Source organism: Sinocyclocheilus grahami, unplaced genomic scaffold, assembly GCF_001515645.1.
Source record: "Sinocyclocheilus grahami isolate Dianchi unplaced genomic scaffold, SAMN03320097.WGS_v1.1 scaffold473.1, whole genome shotgun sequence".
In the NCBI taxonomy this organism is placed as follows: Eukaryota; Metazoa; Chordata; class Actinopteri; order Cypriniformes; family Cyprinidae; genus Sinocyclocheilus; species Sinocyclocheilus grahami.
Window position 1 is genome coordinate 1,561,250 of NW_015505652.1, and position 20,758 is coordinate 1,582,007.

Here is a 20,758-nt window from a genome sequence, read left to right on the forward strand (position 1 = left end):
GCATTCTTTTGAAAAAAAGTTGAAAGTCTTTGCTGATAAGTTTATTTATAAATTTAGCGCATCAAAAAAAAAAAAAATAAATAAAATAAAATTCCAACTCTTTAACGTTTTTTTGTTGTTAATGGACATTAAATGTTTAAAAACCCGCACATTTCTAACCTTACCTGAAATATTAATGCAGGATTTCAAATTAGTGACAAATATTTTTTTTAAGAAGATTAATCACAAATATAAATCAAAAATAAACAAAATGTCAATTTTATTTCAGATTTTAAAGCTGTATTGATGAGTATCGAATGTGTTAGAAACAAAGAGGCGTAAAGACAAATAACACACATCACATAATAACAAAAATAAAAGCTGATATCGCCACCATCATGTGCAGCTTAATATATATATATATATATATATATATATATATATACTTTTTTTTTTGGAAACTGTGATATTTTTCTGTATTCTCTGATAAACAGAATGTTCAAAAGAACAGCATTCTTTTGAAAAGAAGTTGAAAGTCTTTGCTGATCAGTTGATCAATTTAGCGCATTAAAAATTTTTTAAAAATTCCAACTCTTTAACGTCTTTTTGTTGTTAATGGACATTAAATGTTTAAAAACCCGCACATCTCTAACCTTACCTGAAATATTAATGCAGGATTTCAAATTAGTGACAAATATTTTTTTTTAAGAAGATTAATCACAAATATAAATCAAAAATAAACAAAATGTCAATTTTATTTCAGATTTTAAAGCTGTATTGATGAGTATCGAATGTGTTAGAAACAAAGAGGCGTAAAGACAAAGAACACACATCACATAATAACAAAAATAAAAGCTGATATCGCCACCATCAGCCAAACCACAGATTTGGGAAAAAATTAAAAAAAAAAAAAAAGTGGTTACATCACATTATGGTATTTTTTTTTTTTTTTTGAAACTGTCTTTTCTCATCATTACAAAATACAAAAGCACAAGCATCCCACGCTTTACTCATTCAATATTGACTACACTTTAGCCAATAGGATTTCACTGTAACTCACAACCAGTGCATAAGCCCCTTTGGTTAACATGATCATGGTTATTCATTTGAAAGCAAAACTGCAAATTTTCAAATTAGTGACAAATATTTTTTTTTAAGAAGATTAATCACAAATATAAATCAAAAATAAACAAAATGTCAATTTTATTTCAGATTTTAAAGCTGTATTGATGAGTATCGAATGTGTTAGAAACAAAGAGGCGTAAAGACAAATAACACACATCACATAATAACAAAAATAAAAGCTGATATCGCCACCATCAGCCAAACCACAGATTTGGGAAAAAATTGAAAAAAAAAAAAAAGTGGTTCCATCACATTATGGTATTTTTTTTTAAACTGTCTTTTCTCATCATTACAAAATACAAAAGCACAAGCATCCCACGCTTTACTCATTCAATATTGACTACACTTTAGCCAATAGGATTTCACTGTAACTCACAACCAGTGCATAAGCCCCTTTGGTTAACATGATCATGGTTATTCATTTGAAAGCAAAACTGCAAATGATTTTTTTTTCATGAATTTTCATAAGGCTGCTTGGTTTTTATTAATTTGTGCTTGTGTCGACAGAATAGGCAATTTGTTTAGAATAAAGGTCTGCTTTCTTTACATTGCAGTAACTTGGAGGGAATGATTATGTAAATACACCCAAGTATTAACATCAAGTCCTTAAATAAATGTAAACATATACATCTTTTGAGGTCAGAATATTGACCCGCTTCACTTAAAACCATTACTGTAGCATTGTTCTGATATTTTTTGGAGTGGACTCATCATTCAGGTGTTTTGTGGTGAACCTTTGGAGGAAAAAAAACAAAAAAAAGATCATATGACTTGTGAAACTCATTACACAAGCTGTAGCATCTTTTTTTTAAGAACAGAAAAGTAAACTTACTTGAGGGCATTAAGGAGACCTTCAACATTATCTGCGGGCTGATCTTTTAAGACTTTAATGCATCCTTTCATCTAGAGAAAGTGTGTATATCACATTATGAGGGGGAAAAGTCATTTTAAACTCATTCAAAAAAGTTTTGGTTGATTGAGAAAATATGAGAAATGTAGCCTTACATCGATTTTTGAGGATTTGTTGAAGGCACCGTTTGGATGCACATGATCGTAGAGGATAATAACCCCAACCATCACCCTCATACAAAACAGAAGTGTGTCTTCACTGTTGAATCGACTTGTGTATTCTCTGTTAGCAGAGGTAAAAGATTGAGCATAATGCCACAATGATACACTTCAATACAGGCACAACAAACAGCTTGAGTACTTACGGTGTCTCTAGCATGACCTTGCATACACTTGCCATAGTGCTCAGGCAGTCTGTGGTGTTCTCAAGAGGTAATGTCTTATTCTACAGAGAAAGAATTAAAGGAATAAATCACTCGGAAATTACAATGCATGGAGCCTACTGATTATCATACACTAGCATTCAAAAGTCTGGGATTGGTAAGATTTTTGAAGAGGTTTTTGAAAGGATACAGTAAAACAATATTATTGTGAAATATTAATACAATTTAAAATAACAGTTTTCCCCCCCCTAGTCTTTATTGTCACTTCTGATCATTCATTTAGTGCAGCTGTGCTGAATAAAAGTATTAAATTCTTTCCCAAAAAAAACAAACTTGCTATCCCCAAACTTTTGACCATTAGTGTTCTACAGTATTTCTGATGGGAATTAAAGTGCTAAAATTACGACTGTAGAAACAAGCAGTACCTCTGTCACAAAGTTTGTCGTTGCTGTGCTCAGGGTCTTCAGCATAGGTGTGGCTTCAGCATAGAACAGAGACATTCTATTTGCCATTTCATTATTGACCTCATTTTCAATATCAAGCTTGATAGAGAAAAACACACAAACACACAAATGAATATAGAAATGAGCACAGAAGTGTTTACAATATCCTTTTATCTCAGGTTCCTGCACTTACATTCATGTTGTTTAATCGGTTTCGACTGATTGTTCTTCTGTAGTAGCTGAAGTCATTCTGGATAGCTGGAATCCTCATCTAAATAAATGTTAAATACATTTAAAAAGGAATTTGCTAGCACAGTGCCAATCAATACATTTCCTCTTATTTTTTTAAACAGCTGGCACCTTCAGCTCATCAAAGCGGAGCGTGAAATGCAGGATTTCAGCAAACTGTTTAGCAAGGGCCTGCTCCCTCTCCAGGTGCTGAGTGGGAGTGTACGGCGGACACGTCAGAGACTCCAAAAGGCTCTGTAGTGCTTCCTCTACATGGAAGAGAGGAAGAAAGCAGATCAGATGCAGAGCTTACATTACATTTCTTACTAAGGAGAAAATATGTGGATATAGGTAATTATATACGAATAGTGTACCTAGTTTCAATGAAAAGGCATAGAACTTCTTTAGGCGGATGACAAGTGGACACACAGAGTTCCACGCCCTCTCCTGAAGGAGCATGTCATTAGGATTCTGTATTGCCTAAAACGTCAAACAAGTCACATGATTTAATCTGGCATGAGAAATATACTCCTCTAAATGCCATTAAATACAACTAATTGACCGACAAAGCCAAAGCGGAACTATTAATCAGACGTACATCTCGTATTTCCTGGCCCGCCCCCTTGTAGGCTTGCAGGCCGGACAGGATGCTCTCTGACTCCTGGAGAACAGCATTCACCTGGTTCCACACCTCTCTCTCACAGTCTGTCGGTTGTGCATCTGACACAAATAAACTACATTACACACTGCCAAGCACTAGTTATTACATGCAATGCATTTCACAGCATTAGATATAATATCAAACCAAGTGTCAACTGCAAACCAGAGAACAGAGCTCAGATCTTCATTTCCATTTTTCCAAATTACAGCCTTTTTTATTGACAATCTAATTTTTAGTAGTGAAGTAAATGCATGAAGTCATTATTTTATTTGGTTATAATCCAGTTCATCACCCAACAACTATCAAATTTGACAACCAGAAAGTGGCTAAACACTTCAGCTTTGTTCAGCACATCAATTGCTTTTGAGTTTAAAACCACATGAACAACTTCTAGTGAAATGTTTTGTTTCAAAAATGTGTTAATGTAATTTTTCTTTAAAATAAATGCCACTTGATTTGATGTTTTGTACATCTAATGTAATGTAATGACATTCATACATTAAACTGAAGCTTAAGCGCCCAAATATTTTTAGGAGCAATGTATAAACACAACAAACAAACAAATAAATGGTGATATTTTCATATAAAAAAATCATTTTCTTTCTTTAAACCAGAGGTTCCCCGATATTTCAACATTTCATAGAGATGCTCATTTCAAAAGTAAAGATTGATTGGTTATGAGTTATGGCTGAAATGCAATCAAAAAAGCAGCAAAGCAAATAGTCAGGAAATGTTGAACATTTTGGGTAAAGCTCTCTTTAAAGTTTCTAGACAGAAAACAAAATCCAATGTTTAGTGTAATATAACAGGTTTTGAGTATAATAAGGTCACAGGATTTCAAAGTTTACTGACCAAGTATACAGAGGTAAAGGATTGAAAGAGCTGAGAGTTCAGAATGAGACAAACAGAGATTAAAAAAAAATATCACAGAACAAGCAGAAGCTGCAAAGAGTAAGGAGATCATTTTCAGAGAAAGTATCATGCTGCAGTACACAGACATATTGGATATGTGGTTAGTTACAAATACTAATTAGCAAGTCATGCGCATTTGCCAACAACAAATCAGATTTTTTTTTTTTTTTTTTAGATTTTCAAGAAAAGATTTAAATATCTTTGTATTTGCAATTTGAGTACTTAGAATTAAAGATGGCATGTAAAAAAGATAAAATATCCTAACTATTGCCCGATCAAACTCATTTGCACAAAGCATTTGCATATGCAAAAGCATTGTGAAACTGTTTTGCTGTTGCGTTGTGACGAGTAGATTTGCAAGGACAATTCTGACAATGGTACTTGCAAAAAGTTAGTAGCCAGAAAAAGTGACAGACACCAGGCCAGGCAAAAGCTCTGCTCACTTTCAAAGTCAAGGAAAAAGTTTGGCCCTTGATCAAGCTCTGTGCAAGTGAGCACTTTTAACAGATTCCCCATTTGGTTTCTGAAACAGAAAAGCAAGAAGAGAAAGAGAGGAAAAAGGTAGAAAGACAGAGAAAAGAGAAAGGTGTTGAACGTCAAAGACAATAAAATCACAGGATGTCACACTGAGCGTTAAAGAGTAATTCTGCAAAGTCTCATGCTCCTACACACAGAATTCCCTCAACTTCTCATGGTGAACATGGAAATCATTCCAAATTGAATCTGAACCGTTATTGCTTTTCCTTTTTACTTTAAATCAGAACATTTCTTCTAGTTAATTCCCAGGACACACTGTAGACAAAGCGTCAGCTCTGGACAGCAGGAAGCATAAACTTTCACCACAAGAAAGCAACGAGGGAAAACTGTCTTATAAGAGCTTTGAGACGGTCAGCCCAGCTCCTGCCACTGCTGGGGAATAAACAGCTGGTTATAGAGTCTCGCCAACCCCAGACTCCACCTCTTCTCAAAACTTACTTTCAAAGTCCAGGAAAAAATGTGGATAGTTCTCTATTTCCCTTGTAAGGACTTTTAGAAGATTACCCATTCCAGCGAAACCTAATCAAGATATAATGATAAAAAAACAATTGCATGAAATAAAACTAAGAAACCTAAACTCACCAATAAACAGTGACTTCATTACGAGTATAGCAAAAATGATGAGAGCTGCAATTAGAACGGTAATATACTACTTGTTTAACATTGATGTTCTAGAGAATCTAAGCAATCTGAATTGGTACATAACTAGCAGATAAAAAGAATATGCTGGTACTCTGAAAACAGGAAAACATAGCACATAAGAGATACTAGTTTTCTTCTTTGTAGGTCAGTTTTACTTGGCCCTTCTCATATGTATTCACAGCCAGAGGATACATTTTAAATAGTTGAAATGCTCCGATATGCTGATATGATATTTCAAATGAGATTATAACAGCTGTTTTGAAATACTTTATTGAGTATAGTTACTGATATGTTTATTTTTATCAACCGACTAAGACTATGCCAAATAAGCAATAAAGTTATAACTGCACTCTATCATAGTAATGTATCAGGAACTGATTGAATTGTTGGATCATTGAGTGCATTTAAATGCACATTCTTAAACCCATTTTTTTTTTTAATATGCCGACAATGCCTTTTCCGGTGCAAGTTCATAAACAGCTTAAGCATAAACTGATCAACACGGCTAGATTTTTGTCCATTACCCCGATTTTGTCTAGCATGTGAACACCCATGTAATATATGAGAGGAAGCACATCTAACCACAGCAAATGTTTTACAGTAGGGGAGGAGGAAATGTATTGCAAGCTCCGACTCTTTCTTGACCCAAAAAACTGAATAAAAAATATGTTCTCATCTCATGCAGCCATAGGACAAGTGGTACAGACTTCAAATATGAGAAGAAAAGGAGTCTGTGCAAATCTGCCCTGACATTTTGGAATACTCTGAGGTTTTTAATGGGAATAAAGTTATAACTGCACTCTATCATAGTAATGTATCAGGAACTGATTGAATTGTTGGATCATTGAGTGCGTTTAAATGCACATTCTTAAACCCATTTTTTTTTTAATATGCCGACAATGCCTTTTCCGGTGCAAGTTCATAAACAGCTTAAGCATAAACTGATCAACACGGCTAGATTTTTGTCCATTACCCCGATTTTGTCTAGCATGTGAACACCCATGTAATATATGAGAGGAAGCACATCTAACCACAGCAAATGTTTTACAGTAGGGGAGGAGGAAATGTATTGCAAGCTCCGACTCTTTCTTGACCCAAAAAACTGAATAAAAAATATGTTCTCATCTCATGCAGCCATAGGACAAGTGGTACAGACTTCAAATATGAGAAGAAAAGGAGTCTGTGCAAATCTGCCCTGACATTTTGGAATACTCTGAGGTTTTTAATGGTTTATTTAACAGTATGCATTTATTTAACTTAACATAACAAATTGAATACTCCGAGAAGAATACATGGATTTTTGATGTAATCACCACCAGGAAATAAACAGATTTTTAATAAAGTCTTGCAAACGTAGTTTACTTGCATTGCCGGGTTACTGATTTGCATGTAAACTGGAAAACAGGTTATTTTAATAAACTGATTTTTGGTAGTTATCAGTGTATATAAATGCTTGCATGTAAATGTGCCCATTGTTGTTGGCTGATTGATGCAACCTCATGTGGCAGATAGGCTAGAGGAGGGATTATTTATTTGTGTTAAAAATAATCATGTGCATGCATATATTATTAATAATAAACTGCATATTCTACACAAAAATTGTCAAATTGTGATTTCATGGTGACTTTATAATACATGCAGACAGTGCATGTGACTCTTCACTGCTCCAGCAGAGGGAGCAAGTGCACACTATAATAATAATAGCATCATCATCTGGCATTAGCTTCTAACAGCAGATGTACAGAAGTGGTAACGATTTTGGCACTTTCATGAACCTCAGCTAGAATATATTCACTTAATTGCTGACTGAGTGTGTAGCACATTTAATAAGTCACCTAAAAAAAAAAAAAAAATCAAACGGAATAAAAACGGCAACATCAAGGTTACATCCACTATTCAGTTTTATTCCTCCAAATGCTCTTATGTGCAAGAGGATGTGAAGACAATACCGTTTCTGCTGTATGTGGTTAACCGCCACACATGAGTGCAGGCGATTCAAACGAGCTTCCTGTCAAACATAAAGTGCTCCAACCATCGGAACAACTGCACTTGCAAAAGCATGAGAAACTGTCACTCTGGTGGCTGTGACACAAAGCGGGCACAGAACATTCAGCCCATTTCTAAGCCGTGTCTTTGCGAGCGTGCATGTCCTTCACTATGAACTCTATTCATTATTATACAGAGTGAATCATCACAGCACGACATGCACAAATCCAGCACACTGCCCACATACTACATATAAAAAACCCATTACAAATGCATCTCAAAACACATGCGCACACACAGGCCTTGACCTGCATTGGTAATGGGGTGACCTTATGGTGTAAAAATGCTGGAGGGGCCTCGGAAGTGTGTTTGTGTAGTGTAATGAAAACCTTGTACCTTGACAAACCCTTCACAAGTGCTCTTACATGCTTTAGAGAGCTAGTATAAAAAAAAAAGGTATAGTGTGATGAGGGGCGCGAATTGTTGTTTTAAACCGGAGTAACCAGGAAAGTTGGTGAGGGAGTGTCACACAAAACAACTTCCTGTTTAAAGAAACTAGAGTAAGACCAAACAGACTAATTTTAATAATAAAATTAATATTAAATTTCAAATTTAATACTAGCTGCATGTGTTTAATGGTGGAGCCCACTGATATCCCTTGCATGGACAGAACATTTTTCAAAAAGTTTTATGTTCAGCAAAACGGAATTAATATAGGTTTGGAATAAGCTGACCGAATGTTTATTTTTGGGTGAACTATCCCCTTTAAGTTCAGCCCTGCACTGGACGTACTGTACATAAATTACCGTTAGGACCTCCATGGCTACTGGAATTAGATAAAATCAAAAGCTTCTGTGCTTCGCAATTAAACCATGTATGCTGCAATTAGAGGCCATGCGAGCCAAACAATAATCCACTTTATCCGTGGCTGAAAAGACCTCTGTTAGCCTCTGCCTGCTGAGCAGCTCATAAACAGAGCAGTAAATTAACTTTCGCATCTTGGCTGGGCTTAAACAGAGATTCTTGCTCAGGTCTTGCATACAGCCGCAATATTTACAACTTCACAAATTACTGGTTTATTCACTTCCTAATGGGGTTCCCACAGTGACCGTGTTTGTGTTTATCAAATCCTCATGTTACGAGAGGCACCGGCCTACACTACAACACTTCCTGCTTTGTGGAGGCTGAACACCACAGCTCTCATTCAGAGTTTACAGCAGTTGTGTTTATTGTAATAACGTCTGGCTGTGTTTCTAAGCTCATTTGCTTACACAAAAAGGAAATGCTACATACTGTGGCAAGAGGAGCAGAGTTAACTGAACCTATGCTGACATTGCAAACAAGCCTAATCGAAATGAGTGATGTAACTGTAAATCTGATATTGCCATAATCGACAGGATGCCTCAGTGTTACCTTATCTGGAGGAGAACGTATGCTTCTTTTTAGATCATCCACTTGTTCTTGATTCTGAAAAATAGAACAAACGAGCAGCAAATCAGTCAAGTTGTGTTTAATGAGAAAAATCAAACCAATCGATTGGCATAAAATGTAAACAGTAATTCAAAATGCAAACGGTTTGTTATAATGCAATTGAGCTGCGCCAAAGATCATTCTCATTATTAAGGTGTTTATACTGGGATCTAGTATTACTGTGCCACTTCTTTTGCAACGTTATGTAGCACAGCAGGAATATATGCTCTCAAAACTACTCTACAGTTCTACAGCCAAATTTAACATACTGTAAATACATACAGGGCATAATACATACATATATTATCTCCATATTGTGTTGAAGTGGTTAGTGTGTTTTTTTTTATTATGATAATATTAAACACTTGATATATTATATATCAAATATATTACAGAACATAGTATTATAAAATTTCATATTGTTTAATATGTGAACAAAATAACAGAAAAAAACATATATTTTCTGTATGCCTGTAAAATATATATATTTTTTAAATGTGCACTTTACAGGTATAATTATAAAAGTAGATATATAATTTTATTTAAAATAATAATAAATAATTTAATTGTTAACCTTTTATACTCAAGATTATATATATATATATATATATATAATCTTCCTTACATTATTTATCCTGGTCATTTTTTAATACAAATACATGTGATGACAACAACTGGCTATACTTAACTAGGCCTAACTGTTTAAGTAACCAATTTTGTGAATAATTTGTTTAAATTTTTTTTTAGTTTCTGTTGACTGTTTCAGTTTTTGTTGTGGAAACATGTCAGTCACTTCAACAAAAATTGCAATGTGAGCTATATACTTTCAAAAATAGGTTTTGAATAATATTTAGTTTGTCTTTATGCCACTATTTTACCCCATATATACAGTAATTACTAATGAGTATACACAAACAATGACATAGCTATCCATGATGAAATACATTGAATAGACTGATCGCTCACTATCAGATTTAAAATGCACTTCACAGCTGTTTCACGTTAACTGGGGTATTAAATATCTAGAGACATTCCAGCTAAATGCAACTAATGGCAACCCAAAAACACTCTAGAGGGCAGGAACCAGCAGAGACTTTCTCTAAAGAGGCTCACATGCACATGACAGCAATACATATCTACTGTTTCTACAGCACTTTTCTGCATAGTATAGCCTTTGTTGGTTAACTAAAATAAGTCTTTTAACACATCATAGACAAGTGCTTACATCTTCAACCATATGGAAAAGGCAAAACATTCAAACAACAAACACTAGGCATTCATGCAAAGAATGATCATGACGAAAGCAAAAAACTTGTCATACAAGTTGTGAAACACCCTTAAACTGCCAATTTAACAATCCATTTGTCAAGGAAAAAGGAAGCTGTCTTCATGATAAAGTCATCCACAAAGCAGCTCTCTATTGAGCTGCGCTGACAAAAGACGAGCTCATATCAACATGTGTTGACCTTTTTTTCCCCAGAGAGGCTTGAAATGAGCTTTCCCCCTTTTTCAGAACACAGTGATACTCACGGTCACCCTCCCACCAGACGGCGTTTCCTTCAGAAGATTAAGATCAGCGATCCCAATTAATACATCGGCCTCTTGTGCCCTCACGCATCGCAACAGTGTTAATAAAGCCAGACCTTCTAACACACAGACAGAGAGATAAAGAACTGCCTCCCTCTGGCTCGAATCCCATCTGTCAGTGTGCATAGTGCTCACACTCCCCTTCCCCCCCTCAAACCTGAGGACAGGGCATGAACAGACCCCACAGGGACTCTGCCATGGAGTCACAAGCCCTTATATGGGCATACGTCTGCTCGACGCGTGAGCCGGATGAGTGGTCTTCCATTCCCTCCTCCGTCTGCACCTTTCCCTCACTAAAGAAGTCATCACTGTCCGCCGGTCTTCTCCACGCTCTGCAAAACCAGTGGAATTAGTTAGATAAATTCTACAGCGCTTTCGAATCAGCTGAAGATCTGCGCCAAGAAGTGCACAGTATCTTAGTAGGATCTTCTTTAGCGTGTGATGATCTGGGCCAAAATAACATGAGGATATTTTATCTGTGGTATTTCCCTCTCAGCAGGTCCAGGTATTGGAATCAGGAAAAGAGAATTCCCAGAGAATAAACATGTTTTTCAGAACTCGCAGTGGAATTTTCCAGTGACCCCAATAACACAAGCTGCTCTATGCTGAATAGCAGTTATCATTTGAGATTAAACAAAGGATGAAGCAGGCAGGGTGCCGGCTTTCAGATTATCTGCGTTTAAATGGGGTATTTCCGCTCAGTTATTGAAATATGAGAATTTCTGCAACATGCAAAAATCCAAAGATTGTGGTAACTGAAGTAAGAAACAGAGATAAAACATTTTCCAAAAAGCTGGGCTGCTACACACATGCATGCATGCATGCATGCATACATCTGCCAGGATGACAACAATCTCCATGACAACTCGGGGGTTATTGCACAGCGAAGCACATTTGAGTAACAGTTTTCCTCTGAGGCAACGGCAGTATGGATGATGAACACTATGTCCTGACCTAGAATCAAGGAGGGAGTGAAGTCTGCAGAGAAGTCGCGTCATTTTTGGCTGAACCTAGCATGAAAGGTTTTAAGATGATCAAAACTAGATCACATTTTTGGATAAGTACATCATAAAATTACATCACATGCTTGGCATTAGTTTTTAGAAAGCAAAAGTTTCTTCATGTACACAGGAAAAGGAGTTTAAAGACTAGGCTATACGAAATCAAAACTGCAGTTTGTGGTTATTCATCTACGTCTATTAGCTTTAAGGTTTTCTATGTAGTACGATAATCTCATTCAGCAGATATAGGCTACACAGATATCTAAAATCTTCAGGAAAAACAGGTCAAAAATAGTGATGACTCATTCAACACTAGACAATAATATCAAGAAGCAAATCATGTTTATCCCAGTGTTACTGTTTCAAAGCTTCAAAATCTTCAAACAATAAACAAATACCTTATTAGCATATAAATGATGCTAAAATAACACTGGTTCATCTTTTCAAAAGCAGTACAGACACTAGAGATGTATAAGGAAAGCACACCGTTTCAAAAGACCTTTAAAACGAGCCAGTTCAGTTCTAATCATATTTTGTCTTAAACAAAAATTACTCAATATCAAGTAGTCTGAGGAGGAGCTGAGCCCATTTTTGAAAAGCATTAGACTCTGACCAGCTGCTAACCTCCAGGACAAAACTGTCTGCCTGCGAGAGGCAGATGGGCTCTTCAAACGACCCAGGCCAAATGACCGACAGCATGAAATATTCAAGCAAACAACTCCCAGTTCCCATTCTCACTTGGGTGGCACACATAGCAGTCTAACTACAAGTATACAATTATGATTAGTTTAATGGTGTCACAGCAATCATACCAGTGCAAGAACATAACATGACTGTTGACAAACTGTGGCTGCTGGATAAAACATGGATTACTTGACTTGATCATTCCACTTCGGTTTAGCAGCACAGTCAGAAGCAATTGTGGTGAAACAGATGGTGATCTTTCCCAAAAACAATGCCCACATCATGAAATTGTAGCACCTCTAGGCAGTGACAGGCCTTTTAGATGATGACATCACCATGGGTCTAAAAGATCTGCTTGTAATCATGAGGCAAGATTCATTTACTTCTATATATTCGGGGATATGGTTCACTTGATTTAAGATAAAAGGAAAAATGCAAAGCTTCTCAGAATTATCACCATGCAGTACTATATTAAAGCAGGAAAAGGTGTCTTTCGGGTATCAATTTCAGATATCCATTCTGCACATCATTAGAGCCATGGCAAAGTGTTTTAACCCAGACATAAAGGCAACACATCAGCCATTCAAGAAGCTCTTAAAAGCCACTCCCCGCAGTTCATCCAGAGGTTAAGATGCATGAAGAGTCAACGAAGTGTAAAATTTCAACACCACCATGGAAAACAAACGGAGATGGACAAAAAAGCTGAAGGAAACTCGGGGAAATATAATGTCTTCAGTACAGCAAGTGCAGATATTAACTATAGGTCTAATTCTTGTTGTATATGTAATGAGCCTTTTCCCCTATTGTACTAGTAACATGCCAATGATAACATTTTGAAATGAGCAGCAGGATAGTTTTTTACTAGGGGTGTAACAGTTCACAAAATTCACGGTTCGGTACGACACATGGTTTGGTACGGGGTAGCTGGTTATGTCGCAATGTTGGAAATATTTCTGTTTTAAACCATGAAGGCTTGCAAACTTGCAAAACTTTGCGCAAGAGTTATGCCGATGAACGTCTTAAATTCACTATACAGAAAGTGAAAGTAAAAACGGAAAGAGGAAGTAATGACGGAGCTTTCGGCATCTGACGCCGCATATTCTCTCAGAGACGACGAGACGAATCTACTTCAACATATGCTGATAACGGTATATAGCTAACAGTTTTTATTTTCCCTTGTTGTTTTTGAAAGTCGTGCTTGAAATAAAAGCTTTTTATTTAATTGATTTTTATTGATGCCTGAAGTGTTAATATTTTAATCATAGGCCTATAATTCATTGTATAGGCTAATAGACCTGTTTTAAAATACCTTTTTTTTTTTACATTTCAATTGAGGAGTAAATATATTTTTAACTAAACTTTTGTTATCCTCGCAGCACGTCAGTTATTTGGTCATTATTGTGGGGCAAATTAATTGTAATTTTAATGTAATAATAAAAGTAACTTCATAATAATAATAATATACCTAATAAAAATAAGAATGTAATAGGCCTACATTAATTGGAAACGCCAATTATCATATATTGCCAACAACTGATGTTTTTGACAATATCTCTGGCTATCGTCGATACAAGATCACCACCTTTCGATGCACCCCAGCAAGGGGAGGTTATCGTGGGGCCTTTCGCAGTGCGTGCCCATCCGCAAACGTTACGCCACTAGGCAGATAGCAGTAGCACGTTGTCTGTTACGTCGTTTGGGCTGCCTTGTTGAGTGCAGTGGCACCGAGAACATTATATTTCACACACTTTAAGCCATTTTATTTTCCAAATGTAATGGGATTAGTCCAACAAATCGAATCGTTCGGTTGGTAATGCGTACCGAACGGTTCAATACGAATACGTGTATCGTTACACCCCTATTTTTTTACTTCTTGTAAGTAGCAGCTAAAATAGACAGGATGGCTAATCTAACAAGAATGTGATTTTAATGAGTCGGTTCAGTGGGATTTGAAGTATGACTGAGGGGGTTCCAGTAATCCTGTTTCTTTTAAGAGCACCGTAATCTCACAAGCAGCTCACATAAAACAAACTCAAAATGAACAAAACCTACCCACCCTTACATAGATTCAATGAACTGCATTCACTTCTTAGTTTACTACAGTGTTAAAGGAAAATTTACAAAAAGACGTTTTTAGGAGCTTATGAATGGCTCTTTATTATCTCATTACTTTGTTTTAACCCACAAATTTTCTGGACGTTAACTGCTTTTAACACTTAATATACAAAAAACCTACTTAATATCTTTGTTTTTAACAAAGCTGAAACTATTGATATCTCAAGATAAAGTTAAACTAAACATTTCATTAAGAAGTATTTAGATACATTTCTACATGGCTACTTAAAACAGACACCTTTATACAAAATTAATTGTGCTGTGATATTTCTGTCATGCCCACCCCTAATTACTACTATAATGCTAATCCTTTAAACAAACCAAAATGCTGATGCAAGGTTTAGTGGTTTGCTGTTACATGTATACACACCAACATTCATTAGATAGACCATAAATCACACTTTTCATTTGTACAATTTTTTGTGGAAATCAAAACAAGATGCTTCTCTGTTTTATTTTATTAGTAGAAACAGATACCAAACAGCAACGTGATGCTGATTTATGATAGAGTTGGTACATTAAGACATAAAACTGATCCAGAGTCTAAATATTGTGTTACTTACTGTAAGCAATGTGTCAGCTTCACACATACACACACCCGTGTAATGCTACTGAATATAAGGTGAGAAAGAGAGTTTCCTCTGTGATAACATTCACGGAGAAAAGCAGAAAGTGACCTCACTGTACAATGTGTGGGAGTTCATGAGCTTTGATGCTCAGTGCAGTCTTTGACAAACACCGGGGCAGTGCAGAAAACAGTGTGATAGGACACCACACACAAAAAATCTAACCTAACCAATAACAGTGTAGTAAAAACAGCCATTTCCTGTCTGTCTCTACAACAAGTCCATTTGCTGCAAGTAACTAATTACTAGTGGTTTCTCCCCATTCTGCTATTGCTGAGATAGCATTGATAATGGAGAAAAAAATCACAGTACTTATTGACCTCACAAGGGGGCATCTAAACATAGCCAAAGAAAAATATCAGATACTGTAACAGTTACACCGTGAATCAGCAAAATACTCCCCATCTCAATTCATTACATTTCATTGCTTGCACAATTTCTAAAATAAAAAGGATTACGCTTACGAGTAAATAATTCTTTAAATCAAAAGTAGGGCTGTACACTTAACATTGAGAAATAGGATAGTGTCTGTAATTATTAAAGCATAAAAAGACTGGCATTTAGATATGAAGTCTGCATGTTTTTCATGTCTCTGTGTGAATGAGTGGCATCTTATATACGCAAACTCAGGTCTTGACAACTACTTGTCAAAAGTTATTAAAACTGTACTCATCAAGGAATATCACACAATTTTTCTTCCATATTTTAACAAATGTTGTTCAACATTTGCATGGCAAAAAATAAAAGGAATCATTACATTTTTTATTTGATTACATTTTAAAGGGTGCATTAAATTGTTAATATTTTATGCCTTCATTTGGTTACCACCATTTTGATAATAAATTTGTTTTAAACTCACAGGGCCCCAATGTAATGTAGAAATAATAATAAAAAAAATACTAAATTGTTCAAGTTTTATGAATTAAATTGATTAAAAAATCGTTCTGAATATGACTCCAACGATATCGTTTCTCTGTACCTTTATCGTTATAGCTGTGGTGTGGACTCTACTATTCTTTCATATTGAGAACGATTTTTACAACTATATCTTTATCGTTATCTTTATATTTACCGTTCCTGGTGTGAACGGGCCTTTAGAAACTAAAACAAAACAAAAGTGAATAAATATTCATCAATAATATTTTGTTAACTATTATTCTGTTTATAATAAAATAACAGGTCATAATTACAACGGAATTAATAATAACTATTATTACAATTATTATTATTATTGTTATGAATAACAGTGATAATAATACTGTTTAATTATATTATTTTTTTATAATTTAATTATATTTTTGAGGGTTAAACAAAAGCAACAAGTATTTTATTTTACTTCTACAAATTTTGCTATAATATTTACAATAATGACAAAGCTTTTATTATAAATAAAACTAAATAATCACTGTTTTTGACTAAGTTACATCAAATTATGGAGCGTAAGTTCTTAGGTGGAGTTTAGTGTAAACTGATCTGTTTAAATACTGTCAAAATAATTGAGCTCCTCGTTGTTTTTGTATTTCAAGTATTTCACTAACGTATGAATTATGTAAAATACTAGATGGACAAATAAGATTTGTGATATAAGGTATTTTTTATTAAATCAAGCAAACTGAATCCTAAAAAGCAGCAGATATACTTCTAAGAGAAGACTTCAGCAGAGAGATGTCTGCTGTTCTATCACACATTAATCATGTTCAAACATGGCCGCCAAAAAACATTCACACTAGGTCCAGTCAGTCCTTTATCTTTTAAAGGTGCTCTTGATTTAGAGAGGCTGTCTGCCGTCAACTGAACAGTTATCTCTTGGAAGCCTTCACAAGATTCTACAATAGTATGTGTGGATCAAATTCACATATTACAACTTATCCCCACATCTATTAATCTTTTAAACTGTATAAGTATAAAATATATTAAATTTTTGTATAGACTAACTATTTTTACTAGGAGCACTGTAGCCCCTGACTGAAATTTTTTTTAGGAGCACAAGCTGAAAATTTAGGGGCACACCTTAAATCAGCCTGCAATGCAATCATTCACATATATTCCCCATTTTAACTGTATTACTGACAAATGCTTTGATAATAAATAGACTTAACTCATAGAAACTACAATGTGCAGTATTTCAGAGTGATATGACATATATATATATATATATATATACACACACACACACACACAGTGGTGTGAAAAAGTGTTGGCCCCCTTCCTGATTTTTTTTGTTTGTTTTTTTTGCATGTTTGTCACACTTTAATGTTTCAGATCATCAAACTAATTTAAATATTAGTAAAAGATAACACAAGTGAACAACATGCAGTTTTTAAATAAAGGTTTTTATTATTAAGGAAAAACAAAATCCAAAACTGCATGGCCCTGTGTGAAAAAGTGTTTGCCCCCTAAACCTAATAACTGGTTGGGCCACCCTTAGCAGCAACAACTGCAATCAAGCGTTTGCGGTAACTTGCAATGAGTTTGTTACAGCGCTGTGGAGGAATTTTGGTCCACTCATCTATGCAGAATTGTTGTAATTCAGCCACATTGGAGTGGTTTTCGAGCATGAACCTCCTTTTTAAGGTCATGCCACGGCATCTCAATAGGATTCAGGACAGGACTTTGACTAGGCCACACCAAAGTCTTCATTTTGTTTTTCTTTGTAAAAACCTTTTTCACCTTTTTGTGAGGCTGGATGTCAAGATGGCAGCCATCCTTCAGTTATCACAGTACTGTACCTTTAAGATGGACAGCATCAGCACTGTGATAACTGAACCAGGGCAGCCTGTCAAATCAAGCAGAGCCAGGGCAGTAGTTCTTCACACATCTTCTTGTCCATGTTCACTCTGATGCACATATCAACTTTGACTTTTAAATATCAGAGTGTGACGTTTACTGTTTTCAAGATATAACAATCAATATATAATATAGGCTAAATAAACTTGACATGTCCATCTGTGTATATTATAGTAATGAGTAGATGCAATCATTTTATTATTGAACATAACTTTTACAAAGTAGAAATTTTAATATCATGATTGGACTTTATGCCATATTTTCATTGGATACACTGCATTAGATGTCAACTCCCTATCTGACAGCAAGAGATTCAATACCTTCGTTTTGATCTTTAATTATTCATACACAGCACCCCTGTGACGACAGACTTGTTATGGTAACTCTGACTCCACCTTCTATACTTTGCTCTCGTATTTGGCATGCGTTTGGCTCCTCCCACATCATCCCGCAGACCCCGCCCACAACATCCCCGCCCTCCGTGCGAATCTCTTCTTGTAAACAACTCCATCAGCGCGTCGTGTTTGCCATCTCAGGACAGTGGAAACGCCTGCCAAATTATGACAAAACATCTGCCTAACATTCCTTTAGCGGCTGTTTCGGGGGGAAAAGCGGAAGAAAGTCATTTCAATGGGTTAAAACGGGAATACATTAGCTGTTATAGTGTGTTGCGACTTCTTATAGAAAAATGTTAGTGGTTGATAAAAGTGCAATTTTATATTAAGTAATTTATGTTAGGAAGATTCGAGCAATATCATTTATACACGAAACTATACATGAATACAAGACGTGTTTGAGCAAAAAGACGTGTTGTGAGTCGTCTTATTGTACCGTTCTGAAGCGCGCTAACGCCCAACAGCGCGCGCACACACCCCTCTCATGGCAAAAACAAACGCCACATACTTCTAACGTGAAAACATTAATATAATAACACCATCAGAGTTAGACATATGTACTGTTCTACCGACTGCAAAAGTACTTACCTGCATTTTCAACGCTGAACTCCCGTGTTTACGTGAATATTTTTAATGGCGCAGGAAGCCTTCCAGCGAACAACGTGATTGTCGCCATTTTTTGTTGTTATTGAAATCTTCAAGCCATGTGACAATAAAATAACACGCTTCCGGGTCCTGACGCTCAAAGTTCACCACTTTCTTTAGTGCAGAATGACTCCTATCGTATTGAAGGTTTCGACCGTTTTTGACATTGCGTCTAGCCGAGGTGAACTTATGTCCTGACGCCACCGTAAGGCGCCTCGGAAATAAATGTTTGACATGGGGATTATAGCTGACTATTTCAGGGGGTTTGAACCTTTTTGTCTCCAAGGCCACCTATGTAAACTATTTCCTGTGGAATTTTTTGATGTAACGATGACATAACAGCTTGTTTTTAAACTTTTTATTGACAGAAACGAGTGTCAAGTCAAGTTTATTTGTACAGCGCTTTTCACGATACAAATCATTGCAAAGCAACTTTACAGCAAATTAAGTTTCTATAATATTTAGTGGTAGCTTATCAGTGGTGACTGTCAGTCAATGTACATATGGCAGAAATGTACGGAAGAATCAAGTAAAGACGTAATCAAAAAAGACGATGAACACTATTAACAGCAATTATTATACGATGCAATCAAACTTATAGCAAAATGTGGTAGTTCTGTATTTTGTTTCAGGGTTGGCATCATCTGAGCTCCTCTGAGGGGTTGGCATCATCTCTTCTCAGGTGTTCTGGATCCAGACTGAAGCTTAGTTACAAAAAACAGAGAAACAAATAGAGACATAATTAGCGTAGCTGCTGTTCCAACCAAGCAAAATTGATTTGTTTAACCCAAACTAAAGAATAATAATGTGCATTTGATCAGATATAACTGCAGTACAAGATTATGAGATGCATTATTTGAATGCTTGGCCAAAGAGATGTGTCTTTAATCTAGATTTAAACAGGGAGAGTGTGTCTGAACCCCGAATGTTATCAGGAAGGCTGTTCCAGAGTTTGGGAGCCAAATGCGAAAAAGCTCTACCTCCTTTAGTGGACTTTGCTATCCTAGGTACTACCAAAAGTCCAGAGTTTTGCGACCTTAGGGAGCGTGATGGATTGTAGCGTGGTAACCTACCACGCTACAATGGTAGGTTACCACGTAACACAGGTTCTAGTGTCAATAGAAAAAATATATATTAACCGATTAGGTTTGTGATACTAGGAGTCGGTCTATGTTATTCAATAAAAACAACAGCTAGTCGTTGAAGTGACAAATTAAAATATTAAATATGTCAGTTTACATCAAAGTGGTTTTGTGTGTGTTTTAGTATTTAAGAAAAGGTATCATTTTGTTACAGTTTTTAGATGATGATATGATTTTGCAGCCCAATGTGCGCCAAGGCGGTAAAGTTTGTTTGACGTTTGACATTCATTAGACATTCGGGTTTTTTGCCAATTAAACTCTTTGCGGCTTTTATGTTTTGAGCCCAAACTAACTCAGATAGACATAAATATATGCCCTTTATGTTGCACAAGGCTTAATTTCTAGGAATTAAAAAAAAAAGTAACCATTTAAATTAATTAAACAATTTAACTACGTGACATTATAATATAAAACCAATACTAAAATGTTCGGAAAAGCATACCTGTTATCGCACAAAGCTCCGTTTTTAGAATTACAATTTTATGTTTTTTATAATAATTGTACAATTTTTAATGCATGCAATAATATAAATCCATTAAACGACAACACCATTTGATCTAA

The 20,758-nt window shown here is 35.6% G+C and overlaps 1 protein-coding gene across 5 annotated transcripts in view; it reads right to left on the reverse strand.

The window, feature by feature from the left end:
• Positions 1 to 1,374: 1,374 nt before the first annotated feature.
• fam49a (family with sequence similarity 49 member A) overlaps positions 1,375 to 20,758 on the reverse strand; it is a 35,123-nt gene continuing 15,739 nt past the window's right edge. For 2 of the 5 annotated variants that reach the window (XM_016235697.1, XM_016235698.1), the window contains exons 2-12: positions 9,159 to 9,212; positions 5,024 to 5,103; positions 3,606 to 3,727; positions 3,382 to 3,487; positions 3,140 to 3,276; positions 2,973 to 3,050; positions 2,762 to 2,878; positions 2,319 to 2,398; positions 2,110 to 2,236; positions 1,937 to 2,007; positions 1,375 to 1,838 (exon numbers count right to left, since the gene is read on the reverse strand). In XM_016235697.1, the coding sequence (XP_016091183.1) occupies positions 1,775 to 1,838; positions 1,937 to 2,007; positions 2,110 to 2,236; positions 2,319 to 2,398; positions 2,762 to 2,878; positions 2,973 to 3,050; positions 3,140 to 3,276; positions 3,382 to 3,487; positions 3,606 to 3,727; positions 5,024 to 5,096 (975 nt within the window). In that variant the 5' untranslated portion in view covers positions 5,097 to 5,103; positions 9,159 to 9,212 and the 3' untranslated portion in view covers positions 1,375 to 1,774. Of the gene's footprint in view, positions 1,839 to 1,936; positions 2,008 to 2,109; positions 2,237 to 2,318; positions 2,399 to 2,761; positions 2,879 to 2,972; positions 3,051 to 3,139; positions 3,277 to 3,381; positions 3,488 to 3,605; positions 3,728 to 5,023; positions 5,104 to 5,555; positions 5,637 to 9,158; positions 9,213 to 10,745; positions 10,887 to 20,758 lie in introns of those variants that run through there. The other 3 variants (XM_016235700.1, XM_016235701.1, XM_016235699.1) reach the window with 2 other exon arrangements.